This window comes from Egretta garzetta, unplaced genomic scaffold (assembly GCF_000687185.1).
Source record: "Egretta garzetta isolate BGI_Z169 unplaced genomic scaffold, ASM68718v1 scaffold120, whole genome shotgun sequence".
NCBI lineage: Eukaryota > Metazoa > Chordata > Aves > Pelecaniformes > Ardeidae > Egretta > Egretta garzetta.
The window spans coordinates 44,710-59,321 of NW_009258270.1; the positions used below are offsets into that span (position 1 = coordinate 44,710).

Consider the following 14,612-nt stretch of genomic DNA (forward strand, 5'->3'; position numbering starts at 1 on the left):
AGCAGCTCAGAAGCAGACTTCAAAGGACAGAGAAGTCATTAGAATCACAGTTCAAAGAAAAAAGTGAGCAGCTGGTTTAGGCCATCTGGTAGAGGACATAAAATGGTCTCTTTCTTCCCCAGTCAGTCTATGAAATTTTCATTAATTGTAGGAACATCTTCCAACATTAACCAACATAATATTGTTAAAAATGAAAGTCTTAATAAATCATCAAAACTCCTGTCTTAGGAAAACAAGGTAGCTACAGTCTGGTGGGTTCTTTCCTCCCCTGTAATACAGCATGCCATAATTACAATTTTAGGTTGGTGTTTTCAAAGCAAATTAGTGGGAATTGGATTCCTCAGCTCCTTTGAAGGTCCCAGGGAAGAATGCGGACAGGATGGTTCCCCAGGCTGTAGAGGAATCTCCTCTATCAATTTCAGGAGCCACATTTGGCTTGAAAACACAGGCAAAAAGCGTCCTCCCTGGGCTGCATCCCTTGGGCTTGGCCCTCCTGGGCTGGGTCCCACCAGCCGTGGTGCTGCTGGGGTGCAGCTCAGCGCCAGGACAGCCCAGCACCGTGCCGTGCCCCTGGCCAGGCTGTGGGGGAGGCTGGCCCCCTCGCTGTCGCTCGCAGGGGGATCCACGCTCCTCCGGGAGCCAGAGAGCGGGGCTGAGGCCAGACAAATGCTGACAACACTTTGCCAACCCCGTTTGGTTACAGCTTAAATAAAACTCACCTCCTTGCAGCCCCCTCCTGGGCAAGAGAAATCCCAGCTCTGGTGGGTAGAAGCACAGCTCAGCAGAAATCCCCAGTTTAGCTGCTCTGATCTCAAGGCTCCCAAGAGCTCCTGGAAATTGATATTCCTGTTGAATATATGGATGAGTTCCTTGAAATTCAGGCAGGTGGTTTGGTAATGCAGGGATGGTGACAGCTGCCACGGGGAAGCCAAACTGAACAGGAGCCACGATAGAGAGCTCAAGGGCATGGCAGATACCTGCTGCCTTTGACAAAGTGGTGACCTGCGAGCTGCTGCCGGTACTCCCTGCCTCCTCCTCGCCTTTCAGATTTGTCAGCAGTGTCTCTTCCTGTTAAAGGCAAAATGGAGAAAGTTCATCTTAATCTTACTGCCCTGGGAGAAAAACTGGTCCAAAATTCAGCTGGGAATTTTGGGGGGGGGTGTGTGTGGGGTGTGGGTGTGTGTGTCAGTCCCAGGCTTTCCTGGATGCCACTGTTTCCATCAGTCCTACCTTTGGTCCTCTTTCCCAGGACTGTCCAAATTTACTGACTTTTCACTTCCTATCAGCGGCATTTCAAAGCAAATCAAACACCTGTACCTAGAAAAAATCCCCAATTCTCTGAGGCGCTCAGACCTCCAGGGGAGTCCATGTGGCTGCACCAGGCGCCTGCGTTTTGCCTGCGCCCTGCGGAGCATCGCGGTGCGTTACACACCGGTGTCACGAGCTGTGCCGTCCTCCCGAGCCACACTGGTTTTCAGGAGACTCAGTCAGGTTAGAGAGCAGGAGAGCAGCAGGGCTGAGGACAGTGGGACCAGGAAAACTACTTGCCCCAGAGCCAAGATCAGTGAAGGAGCAGGGGCTGTGCCAGGGATCCCCCAGCCGCAGAGGGAGGCCTGCAAGCGTGCACGCGCAGATACTCCATCCCTGGGAGGGGGATTTAGCGAGTGGCGCTGTCTGCACCATGCTACACATCTACTGTTCCCCAAAGGTATGTGCAGATTCAGCCCTGATACTTTGCATTATCTCCACCGGTGCCAAAGGTGTCTCCCACTGGCTTCCCGGCTGTTTTCCCAAGCTGTGGGCCAGCTGACAGGACAAACAGCCCTGGCTCCAGCTTGTTTGTCACCGAAGGACAGACACAAATGCTTAAAATACTTTCCTAATCTCATTTTCTCATGCAAACGACTGCTGGGTTGTCAGGGATGTTACTCCAAGGCTGCAGCAGCAGCAATGGGAGGTGGGGATGGGACAGGGGTGTGCAGTGCAACAAGGCAAGGACCTGGCCAGGGAGCATCCGCGGTCCCCCCAGCCTCCCCATGTGGTCCCACCATGGGAAGGGTGCCCGTGCCCACACCCACCCCAGCCTGGACCCCCACCTTGTTCCCTGAGCCCCACTTGCTCAGGCCCAGCCTGCTGCTTGCCCTGGTTGCAGGTGCCCTGGTCATTTGGCTCATTAGGATAATTCCTCCCCCGCAATGAGGGTCATTAAACCCGCTTTCACATGGAAGCACCCGTGGGTTGGGGTCACCAGGGGCTCTGGATTCCCAAGCTGTTTCTGTAAGGAAGATTTGCCCACTTTATTTAACGTGGCTTAAATCGAATGTGTGCTGGGACTGCAGCTGAATCTGGTGCGAAGATTTTGGAAATGCTGCTACTGCCTCCCCCTTGCGCTCCTCTCCCCGGGCTTTATCTTCCCAGAGCTGGCAGAGGCTGGGATGTTTCCACGTCTGCCTTTCCCAGGAGATGGAGGAGACCCCGGGGACACCGGCAAAGCCTGGCTGGTGGCAGCCTCCCCCTCTATACAAAATAGCACAGACTTGCTTTTTTAGTTTTACACCTAAATCTGTTTTCATCCATTGCACGTTTTCAGAAGAAGTGCCATAAATTAACACAGAAACTACTTGCCCAGACCCGAGAGGGGTAAAGGAGCAGGGGCTGCCATCATTACCGGTGGGCTGGATCCCCAAGCGGCTCTGCAGCCCATGGGGGTTTGCTGCCGGTGGAGCGGGGAACGCGGGACCCGAAACTGCAGTCACCTGCTGGGAATTGGAGAGCATGCTCCGCTAGCTGCCGAACCGCCAGCAACCTGCCAGGGATGCACACCAAACATGAGCTAATCCCAACAAAAATAGGAGTGAAATCATAATTCATATGCATAATTCATGTGCATAATTTTATCTTTGCTGTATATTCTCCAGGGATGTATTCTAGAAAATGCTTTCTTTCCCCTCCCCTCAATGCTCGCATCCTTCCAAAAAGTGCTGTAGATGCAAATCATTGGAGGCAGCGGGAGGTAGTAGCTTTGCTGGGTTACTAAATAAATGCTAAATTTGTCTTGAGTTTCTAGCCTACGTCTTGGCAAGTTATGCAGATTGAAGCTGTTGTATAGACACGCAGGCTTGTAATAATCACAGGATTTTAATTGCTTTCATTGTGAACCCTGGCTACTGATTGTATCTGCATGGAAAACTGTAACAGTTTGCACTTGCAAATGCTAAAAATGTTAAACAATAATGGCAATTAAGAGATAATTATAGTTATTCTGAAGCAAGGATTGGAGTTAAGACTCCGAGAAGACATCCCAAATGACCAGGAAGCTTTGCCCTGTTTACTGCACAGGCTTCAAGCTGCTTTTTCTGTGATGTGAGATCTGCCAGATTTAATTGCTTAATGATTTTCTATAAAATATTTAAGTAACGTGGTATCTTTAGCCAGCCCAGGCTCTGCCCGAATTGCACGTGTCAGTCTTGCGGGAGGACAGTGACAAAGCCCTGGTCTGGCACCCGATGCTTGCTGAGTCACCCCACGGGTTTCTTCCCTCGTGCTAATTACAACACAGAAAAGGCCCAGCGACCCCCTGCCAGCGGGACCGCCAGCACCCGTGGGTGGGGACCCTGCGGGAAGGGGGCCACATGGGTGCTGTCCCTCAGTCCCCCTGCAAGCCGGGGTTTCAGAGGGAGCCCTTGCAATGCAGGTCCAGGTTTACCCCGTCCAAGCTGACCCACGAGCCATGGAGGAGCAGACGCATTTGGCCAGGTCATTTTCGTCCCGTAGAGAAAACAGGACTATTAAAACCGGATTTAGGAAGAGGTTTTGTCCTTGTCGAAGCGTTCTGGGCTTTCCTCAAAAACAAAAAAGGCATTTATTTTTTTCCAGAGCCATGTTCTGGGCTGGGCGCCAGCCGCCTGTGTGCAGGCTGCAGCGGAGGCACGTCCTGGCTCGGTGTCAGCCCTCCGTCCTTTCCTGCCGGAGCGGCCCCGGCAGCCTGGCAGGCAGCAGGCGAGCGGCGTGGCCAGCCGGGAAACTGCGCGAGATGGGCGCGAGATTAAACCCCAAACTGGCAATCGAACACTGTGGAAAAATATCTGTGTAAGAAGGGATTTCCATTCCTCTGACTCAGCTTAAGCAGCACGGGGCTAAAGCTCGGGTCACACCGCGTGTTACCAGCAGGTGCTCAACCTCACTGATAAACTCGGGGGAAAAATTTTCACCGTGCCCTGGCAGTGCCCAACGCTGCTCACCCTGGCCGGGGCAAGACACGGGAAAAACCTTTCCCGATGGTCCTGGTGCATTGTGGCATCTGCGACAGGGCCGCTAAGGGCGACGTGCCGGTGGGAGCACACATCCAGCTCTGCAGATTCCAGCCCTGTCCCTGTGTGGGACTGCGGGAACAAAGGGCGGCTTTCACTGTGCTAACCCCGCGCAGGGACCGCCATGGCGAATTCCTCGGATGCTTTTATGGGCTGCAACCAATGCACAGGGAGAGCAGGGCTCCCAGCAATCTCCTCCCCCTGAAAGCACTTCATTCACACCCAGGCTGGAAGGAGGTGAAAGAAAAGGCCACGCACGTGTTTAAATGCAAGGGGACCCTACTGCATGGGGGGCTTGGCTGCCTCCCCAAAACTCTCCCTGCCTGGCTGGCCAGGGGCGAGGGCACGCAGCCTGGCTGGGGTCTGGGCAGGCAGCTGAGCTGCGGTCAGGCTGCTCTGCAACGGCCATAAATCAACAGAGACGCGTAAGCAAGGGAGGGAACAAAGGACATGGAGAGATGCCATGGCATCTGGCAGGGGAGGGCTGCGGCGGCCACGCCAGAGGATGGCGTCTGAGGAAAGCCTCTGACCAAGCCTGCAAGGGTCCCTGCCCCACGTCCTGCAAGGGTACAAGAGCTGGCCCCGCTCTCCGCTGCCTCCCCCTCCAGCCCAGCCCTAGAGAGAGGCCCACGAGCAAGCACTGCCATGCCAGGCGGTGAGGGGCACACAGGGACAGGGGACGTGGCAGAACGTGACATCCCGCCTCATCCACAGCCCCGGCAGTGCTCCTGGGGAGCGTCTGCGGCACACTGCGCTGGCCCACCATTGATTTTTCCAGCAGGCCACAGCAAGCTCTGGTGCATTTGCTCTGAATGCCCCAGCGCTAGGACAGAAAGACGTGGACTGCGACGCCGCTACAGCAGCCCACTTCCGCAGGCACGAGGAAACAAGCTACACCAGGGCTGGATAAAACCGTTCCTCCAGCTTAACCCAGGACCAAACCCTGCTGAGCAGTGGAGCAGAGCCTGGGGTTGACTCCCCGGGGTTACCCCTCCTCAGGCTGCCGGCAGGGGAAGGGACGGGGACTGGAGCGGGGTCTGGCAGGGCAGCTCCCTTCTTACCCCCCTGTGCCGGGTGCCGAGACCACGGGTGCTGGGTGCAGAAGTGTGGCACCTGCCGTTGCTAACAGAAGGGCTGGTGAAGGCGCTGACCTGATGATAAACAGTTATTTGTCTCGTTGGTAATGAGTTATTATTCAGCCTCAGCTAGACACTGCCTTAAGGGAGGAAACATCTGATCATCTTTTAATAAACACAGTCGGCTCCTGCGAGGCTCCTGCAGCTCCTGTATCTATAAAGCACTCCGAGACGCATGGCTTATGCACAGACAGTGCTGCTATGAGTCACAGTCTGGGAAAGGGTGTCAGAATCGTTGCTCAATAAATAGAACAAAGCAGGGAAACCTCGGGTGGGCAGGGATGGCACAGCCCTGCTTCCTTCACCTCGTGGCACCAGCCTCCTAAGGATTTACCCGTCAGAGACTGAAAGAGAGGTAAAAATTATTTCCACGTTTTCTCTCTTCATCTCAAATCTCTCACAAAAGCACTGTGAGAAGGAACACGTCTGTCGGGCACTGGGTTTACCATCGGCAGGCTCTGCTTCCACGTGGGAGGATATCCCGTCACTTTGTCCCTTCCCGGAGTCCCAGGTGGACACAGAGAAGGGCGAAGAACGTTGTGCCAGGCGGGCAGGGAGCAAGGCTAGCAGCTCTCCCTGCTAACGGAGTCACGCACCTTCTCTTGTGGTTTTACACCACGCTCCCTCCGCCGAAGAATGAACCCTCGATAACGCCTAGTAGTTACACACAAGGAGCACAGCTACCAAAACCCAGCCTGTCTGCTCTTCAGCGCCGCAAAGCTTTGCTTTTGTAAGGCCACATCTGGAAGAAATACTCGACATGAGGAACTGAGTAACTTGGCTTGTACAAGAGAAAATAATGTGACACTCTCCCCAACCACGAACCACACCATTACCCGCAGCGAATGCACAGGCACATCTGCAGGCACCGTCCTGCACCCAGACCTCCACCCACAAGCAGCAGCCAGCACCCCGAACTCCCCCGCGTTTCCAAATGGCTTCATGCCCCCGTTGAAACTCTCCGGCACAGCAGCAGTTAATGCTCCGAGGCACCATGCAGGACACCTGCGCCTGGTGGAAACTGGAGACGAAGTGGAACCCAGCAATGGAAAAAGTCAAAGCCAAAAGCTGTGTCAGCTGCTGGGGAGCAGGAGGGGAAGGCAGCGGTGACAGAAAGCTTCATGTTAAAACCTCACCCTGCTTTCAGCTGCGTAGAGGGAAGCACTGCTTAACTTCAGGCAGTTTTTATCTTCCAGAGCCCCAGTGCTATGCAAAAGATGGTTTGGGGGAAGGCTGAGGATGCACAGTACCAGTGTCCATTACAGGGAGGTTACGGGGAGGTAAGCAGGGCTCAGTTTCACTGACTAACTGCTCGAGGTGTGAGCTAGAGCTTCTTTTCCTTAGCCTGAAGCAGGGCTCCTGCTGCAGTGACACATCCAAGGAGGCACCAAACCCACTTTCTACTTGCACGCGTCAGCTCCAAGGCACGCCGTCCCTCCAGCCCTGGCAGGGCCTCCACATCCCGCCCGGGCCCAAATTACACCAGCACCACAGCCGCTGGCTACGTGGCTGGAAGGGGCGCTTCCCCCCAGTCAGAGCTCAGGCTGGAAAAGTTTTTCACCTCAGGTTTGAATGAGCAGTCTGCGGCCGGCATTCAGGAGCCAGTTTCTCTGCCACTTGCTTTGACTAAGAGCCCTGAGCATCAAGGGGGCTCGACCACCCCAGGCCCAGAGGGCTGCAAATGTTTTCTTGGAGCCGCAGTGTTAACCCAGACCTAGCCAGGCCAGGAGTGTAGAGCCCCAGCTGGAGGGGCTGGAGCTTAAGCCCTGCAAGTACACCTCCAGCTAAAAGGCTAACTGGAGCTACTGAGTGAGGAGCAGCACTCCCAGCTCCCCCCAAAGTAGAAACCACCTCTGCTTTTCAGCACTGCCAGGTGTAGGTTATAGCAGATTGCCTGTGTGTGACAGCCATACTGCTGCTTGCTTGAGAGTTTTGGGTTCAGCTCATCTTAGAGCTGCTCAGCATGAGTCATGGTTGTCTGCAGCTCGGCTTTCCCTTGTTTCTCACGCTGGTGTTGCTGTCCCACAGCATAGCTGTTATACTACTGTAGCTGGTAAGTGCTCACAGCTTTTCCAAAATAACAGGGAGGCCGCAGACCCAAATTCAGGTTGCATCAGGAGCAAGAGAGCAAGCTGAGGGGGGCTGTTGAAGGGCAAGCCCACATCCCCTGCAGCACCAGGGGCATTAAACACACACCCAGCTTCAGGCAACTGGCAAGGGTTCTGGGTCTCACCTTTCTGCTGAGCACCAGTAGAGGTACTGAGCACCTAGGGAGGAAGCAACTTCCCTGCAAAGCAGAGACCTTTGAGCATGTACAGGAGCCAGGACCCCAGCTGCTATACCACCCCCCATTTGGCTGAAGTCATTAAGAGGTTTGCCCCAGTGCCTTCACATCGAGGTTACTTGGCACAAAATCATCCCATCAGGGCCGCACATCCCCTCAACCCCTCCTCCTGGCAGAGTGTTTGAGCCAGGCTGGAGGTCAGCACGAGCACAGATGGGCCATATATGCTCTTCAGGTCAAGTTCCTCCCTCTGCAGACCTGCCTCCTTTGGGTCATCAGCATCTTCCAGGGCAGAGAACTCGCTGCTCACCCTCTCTGGACAAGTGCAGTTTTTGCTTGGGACAGCTGGTAATGAAGAAGAAACTAGAGGCTGTTTAAATGTGTCAATTCACCTTTAATGTTTGAAAAAAATAAATGGTTTTTGAGCCATTGCAGTTATGAAGGGAACAGATCTTGCTCCACGAGAGACCGTGAACAGGTTCACATTAGACTCATGCTTGGAAAAAAAAAAAACCACAAACCCAAAACATTCTCCTTTCAGATCCAGAGTGGAGTTCTGAATAGACAAGACCACAAGAGTGCCCCAGACAGTCCAAGGCACATTACCCCAGCGCAGACATTTCCATCAACATGAAGTTATGACAGCTACATTCTTTCTAGTTACAACATTGTTCTATCAATATTACAAAATTAGGCATACTTTGGATTTTGCACAGAGACAAGAAGGACTTTTACTTCAGGAAGTAGTCAACCTGGGTCATTTCGCAATGAAGAGCTCCCTTCGCTCTGCTCTTTCTCCCCCAGCAGTGACTTGTTACCAACACCAAATCCATCTCAGAGACAAAAGTTAGGCTCACCAGCCCAGCGACATTGTCTATGCATTAGTTAACAAACCAATAAATAGACCTTAGGACAAGCACCAGATATTTTATTTGCCATCACACAGCATTGCTCCTCACCCAGATAAAAAGAACTTCCTGCAGTGTAATCCAAGAGTCAGTACATACTAAGACAAATGCTGAACCTATTGGAGACCAAGACATTTGTCTGCCTTTGAAGCAGATGTCACATGAGTTTCCTTCACACAAACATCACATGTAAATTTAAACTTCTTGGTACTGTGCTTTAAGAACAAAAGCAGATATCAGAACATGGAGGACAGTCCTCCAGAAATAGCTTATCAGCTACAGAAAATAAAAAAAAAGGAGACAGTGGCCACTTACAAGTCTTCCACACGACTAGCTTGCTTTAAGGAGAGCATCAAGTTAAGGCAGTGTTGAGACAACTGGCTAAGAACACGCCAAATAGAGCTGTTGTCAGTAGTCACCAATTTGATATCCTACTCCATTTCGGGGACAGGCTACTTGGCTTTAGATCTCAGTGTTAAGGTCTAAAGACTTCAGCCACAGGATGCTGCTTTCTGCAGCAAGCAGCAACTCGGGGGGATGTTTGTTGAAGTCTTCTAGACCAGGCTGAGTTGCTTACAAGTCTAGGTCAATGTTTCAGCAGAGCCAAAAATACAGTGATGGGCACTGAAAGAGAACACCGAGGGTGCCAGCTGCAAGTCTGTTTATCACAGTCCGAGGTGGAGTTCAACTTGTGTGTGAAAGCCACGGAATCAAGAGCCACCCCATCAGCTTTCAGGGAAGGTCTAAGTACCTGCACTGAGGTTACTGGGAGAGCCAGCTCTCTACAGTCTGCAGGGTGGGTACAGAGGCTCACACTGGCTTTGCTCCTCGTTACAAGATTAACAGTCTAATAATAATTATAAAGACTCAGTAAGGAAGTCAGGGTCTTTTGGCCTGCCCAAAGAAGTTTTCCCAGCCTCAAAGAAGGAGTTACCACTGAGGGAGCTGTTGTGGAATAGTTTTATTTCTTCCCACGTAAAGGCCATTGTTTAAGCATTTACAGGTTTCCTAGTGCAATACAACCAAAAAAAGCAGTAACAAAAAAATGCCGCCTTCTTCCCAGGCAACTAAACAGAAGTAGATTTTTACTGCAACATATACACATTAAATATAGTATACAGTCCATGCAGCGGCATAGCCATGTTAAAGGGAGTCGTGGCTTCAGCCATCAGTGCATTACAGTCCAAATTTCACTCGCTCCTACTTCCTATCCAGACTTGAAGAGAAGAATTGCAACCTGACCCAAGTAAAAATAGATGAAGTGCTTTGTCTCATGTGTTACATAGCTGCCAAAGTTTCTGCCAACAATGCAGTGCCAAGTTGGGTTGTATTTCTTGTCAAATTCCTGAAGAAAGAGAAGAGAGGCATTAAGGCCAAGGAAGCCCACATGAAAATAGTTCTAAGCACAAATTCTTAGCTGGTTCTGTTCACACACTATTGCCTCTCCTCCCACCCGCAGCATCTTTAGATTCCCCACTGCAAGACACCATTCTATTACACGAGGTAGTGACTGACGCAACCAGACCTCTGTGCTGGGTTGTTTCAAGGATCCAACAGAAGCAAATCATCTCCCAAGACTTAGAGCACCCATCAGCCCTGGACAGAAAGAGCAGACCCAACAGCTCTCCTTAGTACAGTGCAATTCAAGCCCTGCGTGTAGGCTAGCTCAGGGGAATATTTCTCCTCTCCCATTCCAAGCCCACTCACAAAAAATAAAAAAAGATTTTGGCATGTCTGCTCCAGCAAGGCATTTGAGCTTAAAGGTCACCTAAAAAAAGGAAGGAGAAGTCTGGCTTCTGCTGTTTGGGACTCTTCTTCACATAAAGGGGAGAAAATCTGCATTAAAGATGAGCAGGCAAATTCACAGGCCAGACAGCACAGAGCGACCTCAGAGGTGAGCAAGACAAATGCTGGCTTGGTCTTCTACTCAGCAGGCAAGACAGGGTTAAAGACCATTCTCCTCCCTCCAATTAATACACAACTCCCAAGAACACCCTTCCCTCCCCTGAGACAGAGCCAGAAGAACAGACTCAACATTCAAGATTAAAGCAAGTGTTAGCCCTCAGACAGCAGCAAGACAGTTTGAGCTCTTTGCAGGTAACCTTTGAAGTAAGGAAAAGCTTTCTTGCCAGGGCATGAAGGTGCATCAGATTGCTTCCCTCCTCCCAACACACTCTCAGGAAATAAAGGCCAACTTCTTTTCGGATGCCTTCTGTTGCACTCACTCACTTTACAGGCTGCATTGCCCCAAGCACTTTGAGACAAGTCTTGCCTCCCATCAAAGTGATCTGAGAAGTTAGGAGACACCTTTGAATCCTTTACATTCAAGCTTAGATTACAAGCAAGGCCCAAAAGCTAGCCCAGGTGCCAGGACCGCATTGCCTGTGAAGTCACACTTTCCTCCTTCAAAAGCACTTTGCCCAACCACTTGGAGAAGCGCTTACAGACAGAACTGACAGCTCCCCAGACGCCATCAAGCACAAGACTCAAGTTAATGGGCTCCTGCAAACAGGGAGACACCTCTTCACAAGCCAGGGCAGCTGTTTGCACTGTTTTTAAAGCAGCACCATTCAGAACCCTGCCAGCCAGCACAAGGCCCCATCCTCCTCTACACCACCTGCCCCAGAGCCAGGAACATGGCAGACAGAACTGCACATGCACAGCTGCCCACTTTGAGTGAAACAGTAATCCCACTCTGCACTGGTACTGCAAGTCAAGCAGCATCATCTGTGGAGCAAGTCCTAAAGAGCGACTGCAGCCAGCTCTTCCTAGGCTGGCAGATGCAGAGGGACAGCACTCACACTGTCTGCTTGGAGCTTGCCAGAGCAACAGACCAGGCCCTGCTCTGCCATAGCCCTCCTCCGACCTTGGAGAAGTCAATCCATCCTCTTGGGACCAGCAGTGAAGAAGCAAAGAAGGCACCTTCTCTCTCCAAACACACAAGTATGAAGTCTCAGCCAGACACACAGGCTCACGACAGGCACACATACTTAAGAGCTTCAGGAAGTCTCAGCCAGAGCAGCCCCCTCATCCCTTAGTTACCTTCTTTATATACGCTGCAATGTCCTTTTCTATGTTGTACTTCTCCATTGCCTGTGTAGCACAGTCTACAGCATCCTGCTGCATGTCCTCGGACATGTCCGCATTCTTGATCACAGCCTTTCTGTCAGACATCGTGAACCTAAGGCAGAACATAGATTCCTTTAATCCCTTCCCAAGAAAGTAGACGATTCCTGTACATCAGTGGCTGCCCTTTCTATGGCAGGCCACGTCACAAACTGATACTACAACCCCCCTATCATGCCCAGGGTGAGCGTATCAGGGTAGCCTACAGTAGTCCCAGGCTAAGGTGCCTCTTATAGGTGGAGCACTGTAGCACTGGCACTGTCTGGAGGTTAGATCAGAGATAGCCCAACATCAGCACCTGCATTAAACACACGCAGAAGAAGCTTACTGTGTGGGAGGAGACGGGATCTGCAGAGAGCCACAGCCCTCCTATACATCAATAGGCTACTGCCAAGTTTGCCTTCCAGGTGCACCAGTGGTTTGGAGCATCATCTGTTCAGAGCCTTGCAAGCAAGGGGCCCCAGACTGCCCATCTCCAGCAGGGAGGCTCAGGAAGCAGGTTAACAGCAGCAGTGCTTTTTATTCCCCCCTGTGCCAGGAGTTACAGCTACTGCTGCCGGTTTAGCCTGGAAGGAGCATTGGTCCACATTCAGCCTGTCATCATCCCCTCACCGCCGCTTTGCCACCGAAACCCAGACTTCAGCTGTTCCCACGGGACAAAGCTGGTCTGACAAGCCAGAACCAGGTTAACACCATGCTGCAGCCTAGAAACAGGGGCAGGGGGGAGCAAGCCCCATCACAGAGCTAGCACAGCCAGGGCCTGGCAAAGCAGCCTCCTTTTCCTCCCCTTGCCTGTAAACCACCACACAGATGCTAGAAACCAGCATGCTAGTGCTGCCCATGACCTTTGAGAAACTAGAAAGTGGTATCTACTGGAGCCAAGCATTTAGCCCCATTCATTCTGTAAGTTAGTTCAGGTGCTTCATACCAGTCACTGAAGCCATTTACACATCGATCTGCCACAGCCTTTCCAGGGAGGCCTTCAGCACTGGGAAGTCTCCAGCGCAGTCCATATTATTCTAGAAAATGGGGATTTGGCAATCCTAGCCCTGCAGCCTTCCTTCAAGCACAGGCCCTGGGGAAGGAGCCCTGTGCAGTCCTGCTGCTGGCTGGCACACTCCAACACCCCTCTGGGCACCAGACCCCTCGCTCCCAAGCCACACGTGAGGCCCAGTCAGGACACACACGTTATCTGGGGGACCCATCAAGCAAAGGTCTGCACTGAGAAGGCCCGCAGCTGCTCACCTTGGCAGCAGCTCTTACCAGAGCATATTAAAACTTTGTGGGAATAAGCTTCTTAATGGCAAAGAGTGCCTCCAATTAAGCCTGCGGAGCACCATTAAGTTTCTTAAATCCTTTCACAGTGCTGTAAGTCTTGAGTGATACTACCAAGCATGTTTTGAAATAGTGAAAGTACACATTTTTAGCTCTACTGGGGAGTGAAGAAAATCTGCTGCAATGATCGCTTCCTGGAACAGTCCCAGAAAACTGAAGGAGTAGCTTTGTTACAGCAATTAAAGGAGCCTGCTATCCAGAGAGAAAGAGAATCCAGTTACATAATTGCAGCCCTATGATTACAATACTTCAATTCTTCACTCTGCCTGCAGTTGAAGACTTCTATTGCAACCTTAATTTATACATTTTAGATACAATGTTTAACAGAGCACTGCTATTAACACACACTAATAGCATCAGGAAGAATGACAGGAACTGAGCTCCAACGCCAACAGAGAGCAGACGCCCCTACCACAGCTCTGGAGAAGCCACTGCCAGGCAGTTTGTTCCCCTTTGTGCTGTGGTTTAAGCCAGCGGGTGTTTGCCTGTGGCCCAGAAACCCTGGCAGGACAAGACATGGCTCAGAATGGCCCAACCAACTGCCTGTAGATTTGGCTTCACTATCCAGGAATCCAGCAATCCCTTGGAAAAAAAAAAAAAAACACCAAGTCTTCTGGGGGTCCAGCCCACCGGAAAAGGGAAGTAGCAGAAATTCACTTGTGGGTCATTCTTCCAGGAAAGCTTCTTTAGGGGAAGAGGGCAAAGCAAGCTCTCGCACACATCAGGCCTTCACGCACCTCCACTGCACGCTGAGTTCAGAGGGCATTTGCCATTACATAACCAGCCACGGGGTGACCTGCAAAAAGCATCTTCCCTCCTCATTGTTTAGGCAAGGAGCATCTCAGTGCAGGCCCATGCTGCCGAGGGCCAACAGCGCCATAGAAAAAAAAAAACCACAAACTATTATCCTTCAGTAGAGCTGCAAGCACTGGCCAGCCTGCCCTCCCCAGCACTGCACTGCTCCAGGGCACAGCATCCTTCATGGGCCAACTATGACAGGGGCTGGCAGCCGGCTGTGCTGCTGAAGGGAGGGTCCCCTGCACCCACCGTGGGGCAGGGAGCGGCTCCAAGTGCCACCCTGTTCATCCACCCACCCAAACACCACACAGTGGGGCCCCAGTCTCAGCTCATTGCCCTGTGGGGTTACAGAGGCATCCTCCCCACAAGACAGCCACATACACATCTTATCCCTAAACTGTAAGATCACAGCTGGCCCCCAGGGTGTCACCATCCAAGCCTGGCCCTCTCTGAGGAAAACCACAAAGCCCCAGCACCCAGCCCAGGGCAGGATGGGGTCTTGAGGGGGAAAAGGAAAGACTGCAGCCCAAGCAGCCCCTCCAGGGCAGGATGAGGCCTTGGGAGGGGGATTAGGCCCAAGCCCAGCACCCAACCACTCCCCAAGCAGGACCGGATGGGGCTTTGGGAGGGGATGATGCTCAAGCTCAGCACCCACTTCTTCCCTCACCAGGGCAAGATGAGGCTTTGGGATGGGGAAGAGACAAGCCCCCACCCC

The 14,612-nt window shown here is 52.1% G+C and overlaps 2 protein-coding genes across 5 annotated transcripts in view; both read right to left on the reverse strand.

Moving 5' to 3' along the window:
* HEATR6 (HEAT repeat containing 6) overlaps positions 1 to 1,046 on the reverse strand; it is a 21,486-nt gene extending 20,440 nt beyond the window's left edge. The window contains exons 1-2 of one of the 3 annotated variants that reach the window (XM_035889602.1): positions 978 to 1,046; positions 720 to 846 (exon numbers count right to left, since the gene is read on the reverse strand). Coding sequence is in view for 2 of the 3 variants with exons in the window: in XM_009633891.2 (XP_009632186.2) it covers positions 720 to 968 (249 nt within the window). In the remaining variant the exon portion in view is untranslated. Of the gene's footprint in view, positions 1 to 719 lie in introns of all 3 variants that reach the window. The other 2 variants (XM_009633891.2, XM_035889605.1) reach the window with 2 other exon arrangements.
* Positions 1,047 to 8,128: 7,082 nt separating this feature from the next.
* DYNLL2 (dynein light chain LC8-type 2) lies at positions 8,129 to 14,606 on the reverse strand. 2 transcript variants are annotated; one of them, XM_009633901.2, is made up of 3 exons: positions 13,837 to 14,606; positions 11,681 to 11,819; positions 8,129 to 9,983 (listed from the first exon to the last, which is right to left on the reverse strand). In XM_009633901.2, the coding sequence occupies exons 1-3, from the start codon at positions 13,863 to 13,865 to the stop codon at positions 9,846 to 9,848; spliced, it is 306 nt and encodes a 101-aa protein (XP_009632196.2). In that variant the 5' UTR covers positions 13,866 to 14,606; the 3' UTR covers positions 8,129 to 9,845. The 2 variants fall into 2 exon arrangements, with proteins under 2 accessions (XP_009632196.2, XP_035745336.1); XM_035889443.1 differs by lacking the exon at positions 13,837 to 14,606 and adding an exon at positions 12,093 to 13,821.
* Between the last annotated feature and the right edge of the window lie 6 nt (positions 14,607 to 14,612).